At 52.2% G+C, this 22,530-nt stretch overlaps 1 protein-coding gene across 1 annotated transcript; it reads left to right on the plus strand.

Moving 5' to 3' along the window:
* The first annotated feature begins 2,433 nt into the window (after positions 1–2,433).
* On the plus strand, positions 2,434–14,612 carry Scrt2 (scratch family transcriptional repressor 2). The gene is made up of 2 exons (XM_021149865.2): positions 2,434–2,789; positions 13,806–14,612. Exons 1-2 carry the CDS (start codon positions 2,657–2,659, stop codon positions 14,606–14,608), a joined length of 936 nt encoding a protein of 311 aa, XP_021005524.1. The 5' UTR covers positions 2,434–2,656; the 3' UTR covers positions 14,609–14,612.
* The last annotated feature ends 7,918 nt before the right edge of the window (positions 14,613–22,530 follow it).

Genomic DNA, 22,530 nt, shown 5'->3' on the forward strand with positions numbered 1-22,530 from the left:
CACTCTTTGCTTGTTTTTTTCCCCCCTGTGGCTGTTTTGCATCTTGGCTAAGTGTCACCTCCCCTAGGGAATCTTTGTTGGCACTTTCTCTAAAGGCCCCAGCACCCTCCATCATTTGTACTTAGGTTCCCTCCGCCCCCCTCAGCACTAAACACCCCTTTGGAAGAATAGAATCAACATACACATTCCCTGGTCAGTGTTTATTCACTGTCCTTGGCTATCAGCTCCAAGACAGTGGGGACTAGGGGCACTTCCTATGCCAATCAACATCCTAATCCCTTTATAGGTGACAACTCCTATAATGCTCTCAGCAACACCTGAGCCAGCAGCAAGCATTATTTCCATTTATAAATGCAGAAACTGAGGCACACATTAGTTGGGCAACTTGCCCAAGGTTCTACAGCTATACGGTAAGAGTGCTGGGAGACCCCAGTGCACATTGTTGGGAGTATGCTGTGTTATAGATAGGCATTCCTTACCTTATAGGATCAGAGGCTGGTGGGCAAGCTGGCTTTGTCTACAATGGTAGAAGTCAAGGTCACCCTCTATAGGAGGGCTAAGTCTTGAGGACAATAGGGTAAGGGATACCCTGTCGTCTTTTAAAGAGTCCTAGAGGGTAGCCAGGTTAAGGAGCTGGAAGCAGCCTCCTTGAGGCTGGAGGACAAGGTGATGAGGAGGAACATCAGTTAAGGGCTGAGGTCATCTGAGGAATAATAATAATAATAATAATAATAATAATAATAATAAATGTCCCAAGGGACAGGAAAGGACACAATGTAGCTAGAAAAATAAGCAGAGACTCCCAGATTGTACAGAATCTTGGCAAGACCAGGTACCCAAATGTTACTGGGAGATTTCTTAGCCACACTTCCAGGACTATCAGAGCCCTTGACTTCAGGGTGCCAGAGGACACTTAAAGGTTTGAAAACTGCTGCTGACTCTCTGTGTGACTAGATCTTCCACTCCCAATTGACACTGGAGGACCCAGTCCCCAAGGATATCCCCACTCCATCAGTTTTACATCCATAATAGATGCTATGGTCCAGGAAGAGCCCTGCATCCCCAGAGTCCAATACTGGTACTCCGGCACACTGACCTTATCCAACATTTGCTCTGGCTGATCCACCACCCCGGGGTTTGCCTGGCTGCCTCTGCGCCTTCCGGTTCCTTAGTTCCAAGGCATGGTTGCTCTCCTAGATTTGGACTGGATTGGGGGGGGGGTCTACTTAGATCCATCCAGAGACAAAGGAGCTGACCTGCAAAGAGTTCCAGCAGGAGCCCCGCTCCCCCTCCCTTCCCCCTTCTCCCTTAGCAGTCCACGTGTCTCTATTGTCTGCTCCCCCGCTTCAGGGAAAGACACAGCCTCGGATGTGTCAAAACCACCACCCCCCGGCAGCAGGGAAATTAATTACTGGGCGATTTTCACTTCCTCTCGCAGCGCTCGCCTGAGCTAGGCACCGGAACAGGACCGGCTGAGCGAGGCCGTCATCGGCATGGGGGACCCGCTCCTTCCACCAGTTCTGAAGAAGAAAGTTGAATCCCAAACCCAACAGGGGGCTCTAGTAGGAGCCCAAGCTGGGGGCAGGGAGACTAGTTAGATCTGGGCATCCAGATTGCCACTTCAGAACTGGGGCAGAGGGAGCCGGCCACAGGCAGAGGGTGGTGTCTGGCCGGCTTACTCTTACATCCTCCTCCCCCTGTCCTAATGTGCCTGAATCCCACCTGCTCGGGCAGCTCATCCTTCAATCTTCTTGTCTTCTCCCTCTATTTAGCACCTTTCTTTCCCTTTCTTCGCATCCCCCTCAGGGTGTGTGTGGAGAGCATCCTTTTTGTGTGTGCTTTTTCTCTTGCGGGCGCCTGAGTGTTTTGCCACTTTCTCCCCGTGCCTTTCTTGTCTGTTTCTCCTGTCTTTTTGTCCTCTCTCTCTCTCTCTCTCTCTCTCTCTCTCTCTCTCTCTCTNTTTATCTTTATTTTCATTTTGTTTTTAGTATATGTAATAAAATTATATAAATTATATAATAAAAGCCATATATATTATATGTAAAACATATGTAACATATATTACAAAACATATAATAAAACATATAAAACAAAGCATATATATATATATATACACACACACACACACACAGACGCACACATTCTGATTCATTCTCTCTCTCTCTCTCTCTCTCTCTCTCTCTCTCTCTCTCTCTCTCCCTCCCTCCCCGCCTGTGTCCCTCTCACTCTCTCCCCTCCTGCCTGCTCACTGCTCGTTCCTCTCTGCGCCTGGCCTGCCCCCACCGCCGGTTCAGGGGAACGTGTGCGGAGCGATTGTCCTGGGGGACATTTGATGGATTAGAGCGCTGAACAGTTCCATTGCTGGGGGACCACCTGATCTCCTCCAGCCTGCGTCCCATATAAAGCCGGCAGCCGGAGTGCTGAGCACAGCTCCAGCGACCGCCTGTGTGCGCGCCGCCGCCGCCGCCGCCGCCGTCGCCGCGCCCGAGCGGCATCCGAGCCCGAGCCGCGACCGTCGCCACCCCGCCGGCTCCGCGGCCGCCCGCCCGCTGGGAGCTGTCCAGTGCTGAAGCCGGCGCCGACAGCCAATCGCGCCGGCCGGCCGCCTCCCCCACCGGGCCTCCCGTGCCCTGAGAGCCCCCCGCCCGGCTGCACCATGCCGCGTTCCTTCCTGGTGAAGAAGATCAAAGCGGATGGCTTCCAGTGCAGCGGGGTGCCAGCCCCCACCTACCACCCCCTGGAGACTGCCTACGTGCTGCCTGGCACCCGCGGGCCTCCGGGGGACAACGGTGAGTGGGCCCTGGGGGAGGGAAACGGAGGGTCCCCAACTTGGGCTGCAGCAGGGAACCGCGGAGGAGACGTTCGTGGCCGAGAGCACCCCCGGGACTTCCAGAGGACCGGCCGGGCGGGGCTGGGGCTAGGTCGTACAAAGGAAAGTGGCAGGGGTCGGCTCATCCCGCAGCCACGCGCCAGCCGGGACTTTGAAAGTTGTGGCCCTAGAATACGGCTGGAGTGAGGGGTGACAGAGAGAGGACGCCCCTAAAAGGCTAGTGGGGGTGGCTTGTAATACCCTCACACTGTTGAGGGAGAGAGGCTGGCTGCCTGCGTGTTCCCTGGTGGGAAGGTAAGGGACCAGGACTGCCAGTCCCTGGGGAGAGGAGATTGGCTCTCTGGGCAAAGTGGGAGCACCCGCCCCCCTTTCAACCATACTCCCCCTGGCAATGGCAGACAAGTGCTCTCCAGCCCTCCTCTCTCCAACTCTTTTGTTACCCTCCGCCACATGCCTGCCAAAGGCTGGGCCTGTCTTAGGGACTCAAAGGATGAGATTATTGGAAGGGATTTCCCTAGCGTGCCTCCTGGTCCCCTAGACTGTACCCCCTCTCTACAGTTTCTCACCCTACCCCAACAACCAAAACTGCAGGTCCCCTGAAACCCTCCACATCCCGCCCCACCCCCACATCCCATCTCTTCTTGGAGCAAGTTCTTGTCAGGAGAAGGATTTGGGGGACAAGAGGTCATGCAAGCCCCAAAGGGGATGACCTTCAGAGGGCAAGAGTGGGGTTCTTCTGTGAACCTATTCCCCACCAAGGGATGATCATCATAGCATCCAGCAACCCCTCCAGGACAGGTGTCTGGGAAGGAGGGGTTACTTTGGTAGTGAGACATCTGACATCACAGGGGTAGGGGAAGACAAGCGAGGAGCAAGGCACTAAGAGTGAGTCTAACTGGGCACCCTGCCGCACTGCCACTGAAGTAGCAGACGGAACCCAGGCGGATGGGGGCATTTCCTAGGGGACTTCCAATCACGCAGCCACATGCCAGCATCCTGCCAAGTCAGGTAAAGAGAAGATGCTCAACAAATGGCTCTGTGACCTCATCAAGGTCAAAGAAGTTAGACAGTGATCAAGGATGCTTCTTAGAGCCCCTCAGCTCCTGGCACCACTTAGCTACCTACAGAACACACAGACACACAGACACAGACACACACACACACCAATTGCTCTGCCTACATCTCCCACTCTGCTATCCTGTTTTCTTGACCTCCGGGACCTTGGGGGTTGGGGGGAGAGGCAGAAGCCCAGATGGCTGACAGAACATAGTGGACCCTGGGTTGTGCCAAGGCTGGGGAACCTGTGCTGGAAGCTGGTAGGAAGTTAAGTCTCCACAGGTATGGAATCCATAGGATCCCTTAGGAGACTAACATAAAACTCCTGCAGCCGCTTGCTTGATCCTGTCCCCGGGCCAGCTGAGGAAACCCAGAGAAACCCAGAGAATTTCTCATGCACAGCCAAAACTGCAGGCTGTTCCTCAGAAGGGAGGCAGGAGAATGCCTTGCCTTGAATTCTGTCCAAACAAGCTTTGGAAAAAGCCCCTTAGTGAATGATGGGAAGTACAGATGGAAATGGAGTTGTCTTTATGCAGGTCCTGCCAGGTTCAGTAGCCTAAAACCATCCCTGTCTTTGTCCCTTTCCTAAAGGGATCAACTCCCTTGCCTTTGGGGAAGCCCGGGAGCTGCTCTAATCACCTGCCTGGCTTGTAACTCAATAGGGTAGCTCTGGGTCTGTGACTTGTACCATGACCTTGGGCAAGTGACTTCCCTTCTCTGGTCCTCAGTCTCCCCACAAGTGCAAGAGTTTAGATGTCATGAACTAAGTAAGCATCCTTCCAAGTTTGGCAAGCTCTGTTTCTGTGGAAGGTTAACTAATGTGGAAGACACTGGGTCTAAGGGAGTGCTGAGATCCGCTGTCATGGTTTTCTTGGGGGTTCTCTTCAACCCTACTATGTCTGAGAAGGGAAGTTTTCCCAGATTTCGGTCTCTGCCAGCTGTCTCATGGAAGAATAGGTCATCCAGCCTGGGCCACCTTGTCTTGTTGGCTGTGTGGAAATCAGGAAGGATGGCTCTTATAGCCTTTCAACAAGAAAACATAGGGTCTGTTCTGCCTTGTTTTTCAAGGGCCTCTTCCCTGATGGGGTGTGGTCCAGAACTGTGCAATAGGGCTCCCTGCATGAGTAAGTGTTCTGAGGGTCCTCAGAGAGCCTGCCGGCTCCTGGTGGCCCGTTGTTTCTCCGCTCTGCCGGAAATAACCTTGCTGAGCGTTTGAGGGAAGTGTGAAAAATTGCTGAGCTGACAGTTTTTCTCTCTCTCCCAGCATGTGTAAGTGTGCTGGGTAAACAAGGAGAAAGAGGGGAGGGGGAGATGAAGAGAAAGAGGGATGTATAGAGGGAGAAGAGAAAGGAGGAGGGACAGCCTGGGGCTGGAGGTAGTTCCAGTTATTAGAGAGATCCTCTTACAAGCCATTTCTGCAGCTTGGGGTGCAGGGTTAAGATGAGACTGGGGGTGATGGGCGTGGAAGGGGGAACTGTAGATGTAGAAGTCAAATGGGGTTCCTTATAAAGGCACAGGACCCCAAATGAAGTAGACTCCTCTGGCTCTGGGAGTGCCTAAGAATTCTAGAGGATTCCTAGAGAACAACCCTACACACACGCACACGCACACACACAAACGCACACTCCTTCCCCCACTCTTTTCTATTCCTTTCTTAGCCTCTGACAGTAAACATCATGTGTACTTGCTTCCAGACTGACTCCAAGTCCACAGAACCTCAGATAGGGAAGGGACACTCCCTCCAACTTGGAAGAACTCAGGATAGAGTCTTCTAGAGCTTCTAGAAGAAAAAAAGAGATAAGATCTAATCTTCCCAGCCTTTCAACAAGACGTACCTTCTTCCCCTTGGCTCCTGTGACCCCTCTACAGTCAGCTTCTTCCAGAGAGCCTTTTTTTTTTTAAATCTTGCTTCCAAGGTACCTCTGAGCATAGAAATGCCAACTCACACTCTCCTTTATCCCCCACCCCCTGAAACCTAGATCCCCAACTCTACCAGGCCTACCCTCTAAGCCCCTGAGCCCACTGCTCTGCTGGGACTCTACAGTTTAAAGAAAGCAGCTGCTTACCGCCTGCATATCAGTGGTCTCTGTGGACCGCTGCCAAGGACATCTCCTGGAGTGTCCACCTCCCCTCGCACTTGCCTCTAGCCTCCAGCTGGGAGCCAAGCCCCCCCCCCAGCCCTGTCCTACCCACACCCTTGCAGAGTGCACCCTCCCTGGCAGACAGGGATCAATGCCGATCCAATAACACAGTTGTCTGCCCTCTGCAGCTACATTAAGCCTTCCCCAGCAGGCTGAGGAGCGCTCCTATCCTACCCATGGGCTTATCTAGCTGACCACATTATACTGGCTCCCACTTCCTTTTGCTGCCTCTGATGGCGCCAAGTAGTCGCTCCAGAGCTGGGCCTGGGAGGCCAGCTAATAGACTCAGTTGCAGTATATCCTTCCCACACCTCAAAAAGTCCATCTTGGGATGCAGAGGGCTATCTCAACTCCTCAGCAGAGGGAACCCAAAGAAGGCAGGGTGGGTGCCCAAGGACACACAGTAGGACCATGTGTTTGAAACCATATGGCCTTTGGCATGTTGATCTTGGTCTAGAGTTGAGATCTACATTAAAGACATTTACATGTCCAGGTCTATTGTTGATACCCAACTTCAGGTTGAGGACTAGGCCCAGACTTCGTCCAAGTTCAGTATCTAAAGTTACAGGGCCAAATGAAAATGGGCCAGCTCAAGATTCTGGGACCAGGGGACTGGCGAGATGGCTCAGCGGTTAAGAGCACCGACTGCTCTTCTGAAGGTCCTGAGTTCAACTCCCAGCAACCACATGGTGGCTCACAACCATCCGTAATGAGATCTGATGCCCTCTTATGGTGTGTCTGAAGACAGCTCACATATAACAATAAATAAATCTTAAAAAAAAAAAAAAAAAAAAAAAGATTCTGGGCCCAGGACTAAGATCTAGGTCCAATTTCCAGCCCAAGGTTATTCCAGATCCATCTCAGCCTGGCTGGGATGGAATTTTGGGGTAGCTTTAGCTCATCTTCATTAGCCTCAGTTTCTCTCTCGTGAAAGGGACAGCTAGGCATGACCTAGTTCAGCTCTGACTAGGGACTCAAGTTGCCCTGTGAATTATCAGGATTCAGTGGGAGTATGGAAAAATACCCACGTGTAATCTGGGATCAGCGCAGAGTTGGGGGGCTGGCGGTGATTCCTGAGAGGGCCCTTAGGTCAGTCACAGTATACAGCCCAGCAACTCTGGGGCCACACACATGTGCACACATACCCACTGTGCTAAGGGAGAGCAGCCTGGAAGAATTGCTGCCATCTACAGAGCAGAAAAGCCATGGAGGACTATAAAGAGCATAGCCAGTAGGGCCTGTCATACATCCTATTGGGTGCTCTAGGGCCTGGCGCCTGGAGGTCTTATTGGGGGTTAGCTGGGATGCTGCTGAAAGAGTTGGGGCCCCAGGCCTCTGGATCTACTTTCTGTTTTCTCCTGGAGTGGGCAGGCATCTGCTGCCAGACTCCGGGTAAGGGACTTTGGAAGAGATTTTTGATTGTACCCTCCTGGGGCAGAAATCAGGGACACTGGGGAGGTGGGCCATGTGCAGCATAACTCCAGACCTGAAGGCACATGCTTCTCTCACGACAGCCCCTTGTAAAGTCTTTCCTATTGATTCCCACAGAGCTGTGAGCCTCCTTATGAGCCACAGGAATTGGGTCACTGTCAGGAAAGCCCAGAACACAGGGAATTTCAGGAGTCAGGGTGGGGGAGGAGAGCTGGAATTCTCTAGAAGCCCCTTGGGTCAGTAGGCATCAGCCCCAGGGTCTACAGCCGGGTTGTGTTAAGCCAGACCCCTCACTCTGCCCCCTGCACCTCTGTGGGCAGATGTTCAGAGGTACCAGCTGCCAGGCCTTTGGAAAAGGTGGGTGTCATTCTGGTCCAGTGCCCAGGGAACAGCTAACAAAGATGCTATAATAGGGGGAGGGGGAGGTACCCAGCCCCTTTGCCCAGCTCTGTGAGCAGACAGGAGAAACTATTTTTATCCTGCTTTGCTGCTGACAGACCTGGCTTTCTGCTCAGCTGGCTGGCGCTGATTCTTGAGGCCTGAGGCCCTGGCACAGCAAGAAATAGCTCTAAATATACCCACGCAGCATCCCCGTGGCCCCCACTGCAGCGGGGTGAGTCCGCTCCAGGAACCCAAGAGCCCCCTTTTCTGCCCATCTCAGAACAGGGAGGGGGAACTGGGGCTAGAAGTTCCCTGGGGGAAATCTGGCACCCTGGGAGTCTTGGGGGACACTAGGGAGAAGAGTTTTGGGTTGGACCTATACATTAAGAAAAGGAGGCCACAGGCAGGCTCTGACCCCAGGGATCAAGGCCCCTCTCCAGGTTCCAGCTTCTGCAGAAAGGTATGGGAGGATATGACCTTAGACTTACACTGATGTCATAAGTCTCAGCACGGGCCTCACATACCGTAAACGCTCAGTTCATGTGAGTCACTATGGCTGAGTATCAGTTACAAACAAGTCCAGAAAGCTGGACCATTTTCCAGAGCGGCAGTTCCTCCCCACTCCATCACCTCACTGGCCCACGAGACACAGGCCACATGTGGCACTACTGGAAGACACCCCCACCCCCACCCAGCTGCTTCTCTTCCCTTCTCTGCAGGCCTCCAGTCTCTCTCTGGTGTTCTGGAGAAAATAGTGGCTGCGGATCCTGAAGCCTGACTCCCTGTCTAGTGACCTTGGGAGAGTCCTCTGCCTTCACCAGGCTTCTGGCATGCTGCAGCACCTGTTCCCAGGGCTGGCTGGCATTGACGGCAAGGCCAACAGACACAGTAGGATTGTAAGATGCCCTCTCCCACCTCAGGATCAGGCAGGTACATGAGGAGATGGGCTCCAGCGTGTTAAAAGCCTCATCGTTTCTCTTTCTATCACTCCTGGGGTAACAGATTGGTTTTTTTAAATGGATGTTACAGTCCAAAGCATGTAGACTCTTGGGCATTCTCAGGTGGCATGCACACCTTCCAAGTCCTTCCCATAAGCACAGGACAGGTTCTTCTGCTCCTTGTCCAGAATGGGGGGATTTCAGACTATAGAGGCCCCAGCACTTATCTGAGGTCAACACAGCTATGGACAGGAGTCGGGGTGGGGTGGGGGGAGGTGAGCCAAGTGTCTTTCCTTTGTGCCCCACTTTAGCAAGACCCAATCAAAAGAGACCTTTCTCTGCTTGTCAGCTGGAGGATAACTAACCTTGTATATCCCAACCCTGAGTGGGGTCTATGCTAAGGCTGAAGGCCTGGTATTAAGGATCTTCCAAGGTTCAGGCCAAAGATGACGTCAAAGGTCACACAGCAGCCTGAGACACTACATCTCTGGACATCATCAGGCAACACGGGAATGAAAATGACAATGGCTTGAGAGGTTGGATGCCTGTGCCTGGTATTGGACTGAGCTCCTAACGTGCAGTATCTCCTCCCCCTCCATTATGAACTCCCTTGTGCAGATCCTGAGTCCTTTGCCCAGGGTCACATAGGGAGACATCTGTGGATTGGAAGAGAAAGGGGAGCGAGGAGTCAGATGTAAAGGGGACAAAGGACAGCACATAGGGATTCACTTTGCCATGATACAGAAAAGTTTCTAGTGCATCCTAGTCAACCTTCTTCCCAGGCACGCTGAACCCAGAGAGGTTAAACCACCTGCTAACATCACAAAGTAAGAACCACCCAATCCTAACATGGCCAAGCAAAGTGCTGTCATATGACATTCATAACTGATGATAAATCCTTAGCCACGGGACATCAGGCCTGGGCCCTTGGTGCTGTTCCTGAAGGCAATCCCATAAGTAGCTCTAGGCAAACGAGCAGCTGTTGTTTGAGGAATCCCTATTTCCATAGAGAGCCCGGTTATCAGGATAAGATGCTACAGTTCTGAAAGTGACCAGCAGAGGGCACCACAGGCAGCACACATCTGAGCCAGGGGCTGTAGGAATAAATCCTTGAGCTCCTACTATGCACTAGTCTTTTTCTTCAGAACATGATGGGGAAATTACACAGTGCAGAGGAGGAGAAAGAGGCCCAGAGAGAAGCAGCAAGAAGCTCCCAGATGGATGCTAAGGAGACCATAACACAAAAATCCAGCTGGGGAAAGTTGGGACAGTGAACCAGTGTTAGAGAATAACAAGTCACGGAGCACGTCCCCAGGTGCGTCACTTACCTTCCTTGGGGCTTGGCGTTTGGTTAACCCCACTGTTGTGAGGCTAGAATGCACTCGCACATGCAAAAACACTTTGAACAGAGCCTGGCATCTCAGCGAGGGTCCTCTACTGACATGGTAAAGGCACATCAGAGTCGAGTATTTTGTCCAAGGTCACACAGCTATGGGGCAGGAATGTAACTCAGTATCAGAGTGCTTGGCTAGCATGCACAATGCCCTGGGCTCAAATCCAAAGGAGGGAGGGAGGAAGGGAGGAAAGGAGAGAACAGGGGATGATCTGATGGCGGAGGCCACTGCACTATGATAAAACACCTTGAATGGGGAGATGTTTTATAAAAGACTTTATTTAGGCTTATGGCTCCATAGCTGTGTAAGGCCATGATGGCAGAGCGGAGGTGTGGTGGCTGGAACAGGAAGCTGAGAACTTACATTCTCAATGGCAAGTACAAAGCAGAGAGAGAAGACTGGGAATGGTATGAGGCTTTGAAACGTCAAAGCCTGTCCCCAGTGACATACTTCCTGCTTCAGGCCACTCCTCCTAAACCTGCCCAAACAGTGTCACCAACTGGGATAAAATAAATATTCCAGCAGCTAAGCCTATGGAGGACATCTCATTCAAACCACCACAACCACACAGGTGGAGCCAATACTGTGAGAGCCCCAATGCAGACAGCTTCCAAAGCTATGCTTTTAACCAACATCCATTAACAAGAGAGCATACAGAGTGGCAGTCACTGCTGGGCATAGTGATGTGCAATCTTTAATCCCGTTACTTGGGAAGCTATCTCTGTGAATATGAGGCCAGTCTGGTCTACATAGTGAGTTCCAGGATGACTAGAGCTACATAGTGAGACCCTGTCTCAAAAATCCTAAATAAATAAAGTGCTGGTCACATGACCAGACCAAATCACATGACCTCTGCCAACAGATCTCATCTCCTACCTCATTTATAGGGACCCAAGACACAGAAAGACAACTTGTCCAAGGTCATTCTGCTGTAGCACTTGTGTCCTGAAGTCAAACTGTCCTCCCCTTTCCATGGTCTGTGAGGTGTGGACCTGTCCCAAGAGGATGTCAGGCAGAATGGCTGACAGCCTGGCTGCTAGCTGGTGAGCCAGGCTGCCTGGCACATCTCTGACACTCCGCATGTACTGGCTGGGGTTCTGGAAACAGGAGGGGCCTAGCCACTACCCTGTCCTTGGGTGTCACCTAAGGTACAAGGAACACACAGTAGTGCAGTGGGTCCACCCTGTGTTCCATCCCATGAGCAAAGTCCCATCACTCCAAACCTCAGTTTCCTTTTCTGTCAGAGATTTCTATAAAGACTCAAAATGGCAGTAGAGCTCTTACTGGCACCCAGCAGGTGCTCAGGAGATGGCTCACGACACCGTGTGGAAAGGGTGAAGGAGGAGAGGGTCTGAGAATACCCACGAAAGAAATAACCCAGCCCTTGACCAAAGTATCAGACTGGCTCCTGGCATGGGCAGTCCCGGCCTTCCAGACCAAAACCTAATGGGAGAGGGGATGACTGCTTCTGGGCCAGCCACTGTATCTCCACCAGCATTGTCCCCTTGCCTCTGGCCTTCCTGCTGAGTCATCCGCCCCGATTCTCAGTCAGTTCTATGTGCAAAGGGTCCCGTGCAAGCCACAGATAGGACCGAGAAAAATGGACACACAGTGGTAGTGTTGACGTGTAGTGTGTCCAGATTTCAACCTGTGTCCATCCCAAATACCAAAAAAGACAGAGGCCGGAGGATGGTGAGCCAGGTCCTTTAAGGGAAAGAAGCTGGCCAAAGTGCCCGGCCTGCCAGACATAACTGGAACTGTGCTTACAAAGCCAGCTGCTCCTTCACGGGGGAAGCCATGGGCAGAGGGGCGTTACAGGTCCCTGAGGTCAGATGGAGAGGGCCAAATGGGACTGGCCCTCCTCAGCTGTGAAAGCTGAGGAAAGGGCCTAACCTCCATTGTTCTCTGGAATCAAAGGACAATGGGAACACTTGGTAATTAAGTGCTGGATGATAAGTTTGCTCAATGTCTGCCAGGAGCTCTCAGAGGAGCCCAGCCCCCAGGGTCCCCAGGGAAAGGACTAAGATCAGAAGAGGCCATGCGAGTCAGAGACAAATGGGGTGGCCCCTGCTCTACAGACGCCCCTACAGAGTCCCCTGAGAGACCTTCAGCCTGCCCATACAGCAGTCACTCAAATACATGACAGACAGGATTTCTGGTCTACACTCCAGTAGAACAGGTGGAGAACATCTGTGTCTGTGTGTCTGTCTGTAACACACACACACACATACACACACACGGCTCAGGAAGAGCCACTAACTATCTTGGTGTACTTACTGCATGCTACACTCTTGACTCTGTTAGGTCCTCCGGAACAAGCACATGGGGCTAGCTGGACTCTGATTCCTTTATGCAACATTTACTCATTGCACACCTACTGTGTGTGCCAGGGAGGGCGGAGGATAAAGACCCAGTCCTAGAGAATTCAAGGTGTAAGGGGAGAGGCAGACAATTAAATAATCTTCATCAAAGCCATTTTTTTCAAGCAAAATGAAGGAAGTCTAATTATTATGCTAGCATTTATATAGCATTATCGTGCACTCTCCCAATTTCTTTACATGTGAAATGGGAACTATAATTATACTATTTCCTATGACCATTGAGTTGAACTTTGTAAAGCATGATGTCTAGGCTGGCATACAGTAAGCACTTCATACTCACACGTTTATCAGCCATCACTTTATATTGGGTTCTGTTAAAGACTCTGGAGCGGGGTGTCCAATTAATTGCAAGTCCCATTCAAAGTAAGCATTTATGAAGACAAGATCTCCCTGTGCTGCTCAGACTGGTCTCAAATTCCTGACCTCAAATGATACTCCTGCTGCAGCCTCCCTCTCGCTCCCAGTACCTGGGCCAACACATGCACCACCTATAAGCTCCATTTCGCAGATAAGAAAATGCAACGAGGGCTGGTGAGATGGCTCAGTGGTTAAGAGCCCCGACTGCTCTTCCAAAGATCCTGAATTCAAATCCCAGCAACCACATGGTGGCTCATAACCATCCATAATGAAATCTGATGCTCTCTTCTGGAGTGTCTGAAGACAGCTACAGTATACTTACATATAATAAATAAATAAATAAATAAATAAATATTTTTTTAAAAAAGAAAATGCCACGAAGGCAAAGGCCATTGTAGTATTTAATGCCTTTAATTCCAGCACTCTGAGAGGCTGAGACAGGAGGATCTTTGTGAATTCCAGGCCAGCTTAATTAACTACACTGCAAGTCCTAGGACAGCCAGGGCGACTTAGTCTCCTAACAAAAATAAAAATAAAAAATAAAATAAAAGGCAGAGATTTGCGCATGTAACAGAGGTGGAAAGGCAGAACATTCTTGGGGTGTGGGAGGGCATCTTTGGAGTGCAGAGGCTGCTCCACGCTTAGACAGCTTACTTGTGCCCCTGTGCCTCAGTCTCTCTCCTTTTACAGAGCGTAAAGCTACCTCCACTGCTGTGCGTACTAGCAACAGTGAAGGGCAAATGGACAGAACTGAGCCAACCTCTGCACCAACAGAGGTCCACCCAGGGAGATTCGAGACCTGAGTGGGCAGTCTGCTGGGCTCACACTGTTGTAGGGCGGCCTGCGGGGAACAACCCATCCCACTCCGGCCTCATGCCCCTCTTTGTCACCCGCAGGTTATGTGGCGCACTGTCTGCCCCCCAGCGGTTACGATGGCGAGCAGAAGCCGGGGTTGGAGCTGGCGCCCGCCGAGCCCGCCTACCCGGCCGCGGCGTCCGAAGAGTACAGCGACCCCGAGAGCCCACAGTCCAGCCTGTCGGCGCGCTACTTCCGCGGGGAGGCGGCCGTGACCGACAGCTACTCCATGGACGCCTTCTTCATCTCTGACGGGCGTTCGCGGCGGCGCCGGGCCGGGGCTGGCGGGGACGCGGCGGGTGCAGGGGACGCGGGCGGCGGCGGCGGTGGCGGCGGCGGCGGGGAGCGCGCGGGGCGCTCGGGGGCGACGGCGGGAGGCGGGCACCGGCACGCATGCGCAGAGTGCGGCAAGACGTACGCCACGTCGTCGAACCTGAGCCGCCACAAGCAGACGCACCGCAGCCTGGACAGCCAGCTGGCGCGCAAGTGCCCGACGTGCGGCAAGGCCTACGTGTCCATGCCCGCGCTCGCCATGCACGTGCTCACGCACAACCTGCGCCACAAGTGCGGCGTGTGCGGCAAGGCCTTCTCCCGGCCCTGGCTGCTCCAGGGCCACATGCGCTCGCACACCGGCGAGAAGCCCTTTGGCTGCGCGCACTGCGGCAAGGCCTTCGCCGACCGCTCCAACCTGCGCGCGCACATGCAGACGCACTCGGCCTTCAAGCACTACCGCTGCCGCCAGTGCGACAAGAGCTTCGCGCTCAAGTCCTACCTCCACAAGCACTGCGAGGCTGCGTGCGTTAAGGCCGCCGAGCCGCCGCCTCCCGCCGGCCCGGCCAGCTGAGCCTCTGCCATGCGGGATGCCCGCCGAGGCTTCTCTCCCACCCCTCAGTCTGCGTCTCCCCTGCCTGCGCCCTCGGTGGGGTGGGGGTGAACCCCATCTTGGCCTAGAACTTTCTTTTCAACCCCCGACTGAACCCACCACTCATTTCCTGCATCGGATCTCCCTTCGCACCCACCCACTTTGTCCATTCTGGCCACCACTCGGACCTTGACCCCCATGTCTGGCCTTCAAGGCTCCCAACTCAGGCACCAGGTCCGTACCTCTTCCAGGTCCCGGCGCTGGAAGTTTCTCCGGCCCCGACTCTAGGCTGTCCTCCTTAACTAGATCTTTCTTTTCATTTCTAAGCAGAGTCATTGGCCATTCCTCTATTGGAGCCCTCAATCCAAACCCAAATGTACCCTTGATTTCCTATCTGCCTCAGTTTCCCTGTCCACACAGTCCAATCCCTTGGGTCTCTGCTGAATTTTCGTGTGTGTGTGTGTGTGTGTGTGTGTCCCCATCCCGGAATCTAATCTTCACCACTCTTGGAGTCCTCTGCCTGTCTATTCCTGAGCCCCTCCATTGCTTGGGCCTTAGGTCCAGCCACTTACACACACGATTCCACCTGACATTTTCAGTCTTCCCGGATCTCATCAGACATCCTGCTCTCTCCAGCTCCATCTTCCCACTAGTAGCTCCCCAGTCCTCAGTTTTCCTAGTCGGGAACAGACTTGGGAGGCAGCCCAAGGCTCTGCCCTCTCAGGTGACCCCTCTTGCCCCAGGAAAGTTCCTGTCTAGGCCCCAGGCCTGGAGCTGCGATTTCCCAGACTATCTGAGCACTTTCCCTCGCCCCAGGACTACAGGTTCGCCTCTTGCCGTTGCTAGAGAACAGCCTGGAGCACCTCACCCATGGACACATCCCCTCGTCCGGCAGGGCCCCTTCCGCTATTTATTTGTGTATTTATTTATTTATCTATTTATTATTCTATTTAATCTCTTGGCTTCACCCAGGGACTGTCTGGCTTCCCCAGCTGGACTGGGAAGTCAAAGGGCAGAGTCAGCAAGGCCGTCCGTCGCTCGCTGCTCCTCCCCTTATGGGTCTGGGGAGAAGCCCACCCTTATCAGAGCCTCAACTCCTTAGGAAGAGAGGCCTGGGGAAATGGGGGGAGGCGGAGCCTGCTTAGCCTCAGCTGGGCGGGGAGGGGCCATCAGAAGGTCCTATTTGGGGGCAGGTCCCCGGCCTTCTGCGCCTTCCACTCCTGTCCCAGGAAGCCCTTCTGGAGCCTCTCCCTTTGTTTCGTATTTATTCCTCTTTCAGAGGGACCCCAGGTTCCAGGGACCGACTGAGCCCCGGACCCCGCTGGGGCCTCTGGCCTGCTCCCGGGAGGAGTGCTCTCTCCCGGCCACGACTATGCAACTCTCCCGGGCAGAGGGGCCGGGACTGCCAGCCAGGCGCCTATTGGCCACCACTACCTCCTCCACCGCGCTTTTGCATGCCCGGGCGAGGACCGAAGCACACACCTCCGCGCCCACCTGCCCGGCCCCCTCTGCTTTAAGCACACGCCTCTTTCCACGTCCCTCTGCGTTCCCTTTGTGGGCAAGAGTCCTGGACACTCAGACCTCCTTCCCCTCCCACTAGCCACAAAAGAGGGTGGAGATTGCAGACCGCTCCAGGTTGCTCTCCAGGGTTTCGGGGGGGGTGGAGCTTCGTTAGGCCCCAGGCTCCAGGAGGAAGTCTGCAGAGATGGTGGGAGAGAGAGGGGTCACCAGAAGCAATTATGGAGGGTGCTGACCCTGTAAATAGGAACTTCTGACAGCAATAATTTCCCATGCATGCTAAATCTTTTGGACCCTCCCTTGCCGTACCCCCAACTCACCCCCACTCCTATTTTTCCCCACCTTCAGCAGTATTACTTGTAACGCAATTCAGGGATATTAAAGGGACTTTGGCCACTCACCAGCGCCTCCAGACCTTTGACGGGATCGTGTTTAGACCCACTCCTTAGTGCACCTTGGGACATGTGGCTAAGAGTTGAACAGCATTCCAGTGCTCCAACCAACCATGGCACCATTTATGAGACAACCTTTCTGCAACATACAGTCTCTGATGGGGTCTGACAAGCACAGGCAGCCGTGGCATTCCTTAGCGTCCCACCTGCAGCCTCTGTGACTGCATGCACACTGTCCTGGTCTGCTGTGGTATCCTGTTCAGAAACAACCTCTATGCTAGCTAGATCAGGGGCTTATACTCTCGTTAAAGCTCTATGAAGCAGAAGGCAGTTAATGAAGGAATTGGCTGCTGGAAAGTTCTGTGGGAAAAAATGGAGCAAGTCCTCAGCTTTTCTTCCAGTTAAGAGAGGATGGTGGTCAGGAATGCACACGGAGGCCAGAAGGAGGCAAATCTCTTGTGAGTTCAAGCCAGTCTAGCCTGGTCTACATTACTATTACTTACTAGCTCAAGGCAACCTAGTGGAACATAGTGAGATTTTTGTCAAAAACAAAACAAAAGCAGCACAGATATGTTTAGGAGCCAGGAAGCCACGCCCATGATAGCTCCATCTCTGCTATGCTGGTAGCCTGTCCTATAAATGCTGCTACAGAGTTCGACCCCTCCAAGGTCATCTTGACAGCAACAAGAATCAAAGGTAATAAAGGGCCCCGCCCACTTCTGCCACACAGATCCCTGGCAAGTGTGTTCCACTGGCAGAATTTAATTTATGGTCAGCATTCTTGCTTCCTGGACTTTTGAGAGGAGTGATTTTTGACTTCTCAGCCCCACAACTAGAGCAAACACCTTAAAGGGGGTGGGGAAGGATGCCGGGGGGGGGGGGCCATCCATAAGTGGTCCACCCTTTCCTCCTTAATTAGCAGCTTGAGGGATATCTTGGTTGAAAGTAGTATCATCACCCGGGAGGTTAAGAGTTGGATACACAAACTGTTTTTGGCTAATAAGATTTAATGAGAAGGCACCGGAAGCTTGTGGGATACTTCACTGCCTCCCCCATCTTATGAGAAATAGCCCACAGGAGCAGAAAATCATGCATGACCATGAAGTGAACCAGCATTGGCATGACACTCATACCAAGGCCTCTGTCCTTGAGGACACTGGAAATTGACAAAAAGGCCACTCTGAAATGTCATGGTTGGTATAGTGCTTTGGTTAAATAAGACTCTTTACCCACAGGCTAGGGCCCCTGACTAGCATATGGACGTAGTCTGCTTGCCCCATGCCCCCAGAGGCCTTCAGGACTGACGTCAGTGGTTCTCTGTCATCTGGCAGCCTACCCATACTTTTGCTGGCACACCTAACAGCCAACAAAGGAGTCCAGGTCCTGTTCCTGTAGTCCTTCACCCTGTGGCTTCATTTCCATTCACATGCAGTTGGCCCCCGGCTTATTGTTTTAATACTCAGCTCCTCTCGGAACTGCAAGTCCATACGGCAGGATTCCCTCTGCTTGGTACTCAAAGCACCAGAGACCAGCCTGAGTCTAGAGCTCAGCACACCTCCTCAGTGCTGCCCCCACAAGCGGCTGCCCCACCCACCTAGCTGCAGACACAAAGTTCAGAAGTTAATTTACCCATGGCTCCCCCTACCCTACTGCCCAGTTCATCACTAGCTCCTGGGCCTCTTTCCTCTCCATCTTCTCAGTCTCCACTTCAGTTCAAAAATAGCATCATCTCCTACCTGGGCCACGCGACCAGCCTCTCAATGGTCTCCTGAGAGCCACTGTGCCTCCTCAACCTCCCCTCCTCCACTCAGCATCCATGGAAATCTTTCCCAAAGTGAAGGTGTCCTATCTGCCTGCCTTTTTTTGGGCAAATAAACTAGGCAGCTATGTATTTCTCAAGATGGGCATGGTAATTGATGCTAGTAATGCCAACACTTGGGAGGCTAAGGTAGGCCTGTCTGAAGTTCAAGGCCAGCCTGAACCAGGCCAGGCCAAGCTGTAGAGCAAGGGGATGGCAGCGCACACCTGTAAGCCCAGTGCTGCTGTGTGTGGAGGAGGTAAGACACGTGGGTCTCGGGGGTCTCACTTCTCAGCCCATCCAGCCAAAATGGCTGCAAATTCAGTAGCAGACTCGGTCTCAACGGTGGACAAGAATAAAAAGAGCTACTCAAAGCTGGCCTCCGGCCTCCACATGTGCATTCGTGGGAAGCCCCGACTGTGAGCATACAATTTTGGAGGTCTAGAAGTCCTAGATTGAAGTACCAGAAAATTCCATGCCTAGTGCGGCTCTGCTTCCTGCTGCACAGATGGTCATTCTCTGCCTTAGCCACATGGTGCAGGCACACAGAGGTTTCCAGGGACATCGTGTGTGTGCACAGAAGCGTATGTGCCCGGGGCCTCAAACATGTTTGTCTTACCAGTAAACTCCTCCCCCAGCTCCCAGGGATCTTTCATTAGAGCACTAATTCCATTGGCAAGGGCTCTGTTCTCATGATCTAATTCTCTCCTAAAAGTATCACCTCCTAAAACCGTGTGTTTGGGGTTAGGCTTCCAACAAATGAATATGGGAGGGACAAACAATGATCTCTCTGGGGACAGCATTCTGCCTCCCAATTGCCATCCTTCTCACTAGGGAGAGCCCAGGCTACTGTAGAACACCTGGTCCTCCTGCCTCAGCCTCCCCGGTGCTGGGATGATAGACATGTGCTGTTGCACCAGGCTGCCATAGTCTCACATGTGACTTCCATCCCAACAGTAGCCAAAGTTTCAGCTCCTTCACAATCCAAGCCTCACCTTCGCATCATCTAACCCAGACGCTGGCAAAACTCCAGAAGCAATTCATCCAAGGACTGCTCCTCCAGCTGTGAGCCTGTGAGAGCCAGCAAGTCACGTGCTTCCAAAATATGGGGGTGGGCAAGACACAGGCGAGATCTCTCCACTCCAAAATGGATACGAGGGGATAAGGGAAGGTTAAGTCCCTTGTGATACAAGGCAAACTTTAAGGCCAGAAAACTCATTAATATTCCTCTGGGCCTACAGGGGCCAGCTGAACAGCCCCAGGGTGTTGTTCTGGGACACCAAAGCCTTCCATCCCTTCCCATCTGAATGCCTTTTGATGTCTATGCTCTTACCAATGTTTTATGTCCAGGGCTCTGAGGACTCCTCCACAGCCTCCTCTCTCTCTCTCATTCTCTCTCTCTCTCTCTCTCTCTCTCTCTCTCTCTCTCTCTCTCTCTCTCTCTCTCTCTCCCTTACCAAAATTACCTGTGGGGGTATCTCCAAGCCCTTGCCTCTCCTGTTACTGTTACTAGGTCCAGAGCCACTTCTGTATTTTTTGGTATTTTAATATTGCCTCTCTTCTCCTCTGACTGCAACAGACTGCTTACATATGGCTGAAAGTTGTTGGTTTTTGTTTTCTCAAAGTTTCAGAAGATGGGAAGTGCTAAATGGAGGAGCCATCTTGGGGCCAACTTGCTGTTTGTAGACAGCAGTTTTTTGCTGTCTCCTCCCACAGTGGAAGGGGTGATGGAACACTCCAAAGTCTCTCTTAAGGAGCATGAGTCCGGCATCTCAGCCCTCTATCCTCATGACCCACTCACCTCCCCAAGGCTCATTTCCTGGGCCATTGTATGGAGGGCCAGGATTTGGAAGATTTTTGTTTGGTTAGGTTTGGTTTTTTTGTTTGTTTTTTGTTGTTGTTGTTGTTGTTGTTGTTTTAGAGAGAGAGTTTCTCATGTAACCCAGGCTAGCCTCAAACTCTAGATGCAGTCAAGGCTGGCCCTGAAATCCCAATCTTCCTGCTTCCATCCATCAATTGCTAAGACTTCATCACAGCCAGTGAGGGCCAGCAGAGGCACCTGGAGGTGCAAAAGGTATCCTGCTCTTGGCCTAAAGCTTCTAAGACAGTAATGAAAGCCAAGGTTCACAGCTGTGCCACGGATGGATGGTGTGCTTGGCTCGCTGCCAAGCCGATCAGGAGCCCTCAGGAGCTGAAGGCAGGCCACGGTTGAGCTACACCCATCAACACCTTTCTTTCGCAAGGATTGCTGAGTTATTCAGTCACCCACTGTCATTCCCTACTGGATCAAAGCTCTATAAAATGGACCGACAGTGTCTTTTTGCACATCATTAAACCCTTTGGGTCTAGCACATTGCCTAGACAATGGCAACCAGTAGCTGTTTTTGGATGAACTCCACACATTTAAGGCATTCATGATTAATGAAATGGCTCCTGCTTTTAAAAGTAGCTGACTTTTTTTTTCCCCAGATGTAAGCATCTGAGTGGAACCTTGCCAATGTCCCCTCTCTCCCCCTCTCTGTGCCATGAGATTTGCAACTCCGAGGCTATAACTCAGACTGCCAGCTACTTACTGACATCTATCCACTCCTTGCTTAGTAGTCAGAGAACTCCCGCTGAAGCTGAGCAGTCGGCCATGATGAATAAAGACTACATATCCTAGCTGCCCTGGTGGTCAGGGTGACCAACCAAGTTGTGGACACCCAAGGAAAGGTATTGCATGGAACTTCTGAAACAGCATCCAGACCAGAGATAGCCAGCCACATCCTTTACTTTTAACAATTTCCACCTCCTCCCAGGCTCAAACTCACATGAGATGGCTGGCACTTCAGCAGCAAAGACAATTAAAAACTTTGCTTTAAAACAGTGAAGCAGAGCTGGGCACAGTGGCACACAACTATAATCCCAGCAGAGATAGGAAGTCATACAAGTTCAAGGCCAGCCTGGCTATACAGCACATTCTAGATGAGCAAGGGCTATATAGTTAGACCATGTTTTAAAAATAAATAGTAAAACAAAATGGCAGAACAGAATGATAGGCCTGTGCCCACTTAGTGACCAAGGAGCAGCCATGCCAGCCCTGGACTTCCGACTTCCAGAAGATGATAATTCCTCCTTTCTTATCCCCTCCCCTTCCTTCTCTTCTCCTTCTGTAAGATAAGACACTGGCCTCCATTAGGTAGGTCTCTTTTATTAGAAGCCAAACATCTCTGGGCAGTGGTGGCGCACGCCTTTAATCCCAGCACTTGGGAGGCAGAGGCAGGTGGATTTCTGAGTTTGAGGCCAGCCTGGTCTACACAGTGAGTGCCAGGACAGCCAGGGCTACACAGAGAAACAGAAGGGGGAGGGGGAGGAGGAGGAGGAGGAGGAGGAGGAGAAGAACATCATTGGTGTTGGCAGCCACCTTCTTGCCACAGAGAGTTAATCCCTCCACTGAGTGAGGAAGAGATTCAGCCTCCCCCATTCCGAAGGGAGTGACCACACCCCCCTAGGTTCATTATACTGAGGCACACCTACTTTCTGTCAGCTTCTAATGAGAGTCCAGACTAAGCCTGGAGGACAGTGCATACCTGTAATCCCTCCACTCAGGAGGGTGAGACTTAATAGTGAGACCCTGTTTTGAGAACCAAATAGAGAGTATGGAAATGCAGAACTTGTCAGATCTTCAAGACAAGTGATTAATCTAAAGTGCAAGCGGCCAATATTTACTGAGCACTGACAAGGTGTTGGAGGATGTCTATCAATATTTCGTAACTCCTAGTAGTCCCACAAGCTGACAGTACTATGTCCATTTTGCAGATTAGGAAACTGAGGAACAAATGGTGGCTGCTTCCAGACGGCATATCTCATATTGTGTAACTTTAAGCCAGGTGGGGTATAAATGATAGCTATGGTAGTGTCACAGTCCTCTTAGCTGAAGTTCCAGTTTCACACTAGCAAAGGCTGAGGCCCCAGGGTTCTTGCAAGCTGTCTATGTGGGAGCCCAGGTGGCAAAGTGAGCAGCAGGAAGAATGTGTCAGGGGTGTATCTGCGAAGCCCCTACTAGAACAACAGGCCAGTTCCCACTGATCTCTGAGAACAGTCCAGAAAGGTCCAAGCAATCTGCAGCATCACCAACCTGTGCTAGTAGAAGATTGGCATGTTCTGTTCCCACGGTAAACACGACACCGCTGGTGTGTTCTATGTGTGGGCAGAGA

Source organism: Mus caroli, chromosome 2, assembly GCF_900094665.2.
Source record: "Mus caroli chromosome 2, CAROLI_EIJ_v1.1, whole genome shotgun sequence".
NCBI classification, from domain to species: Eukaryota; Metazoa; Chordata; class Mammalia; order Rodentia; family Muridae; genus Mus; species Mus caroli.

Coding starts and splice junctions, on each gene's coding strand:
- Scrt2 (XM_021149865.2), top strand. CDS start 2,657: ATGCCGCGTTCCTTCCTGGTGAAGAAGATCAAAGCGGATGGCTTCCAG. Junction 2,790..13,805: donor CGGGCCTCCGGGGGACAACG/GTGAGTGGGCCC, acceptor TGTCACCCGCAG/GTTATGTGGCGCACTGTCTG.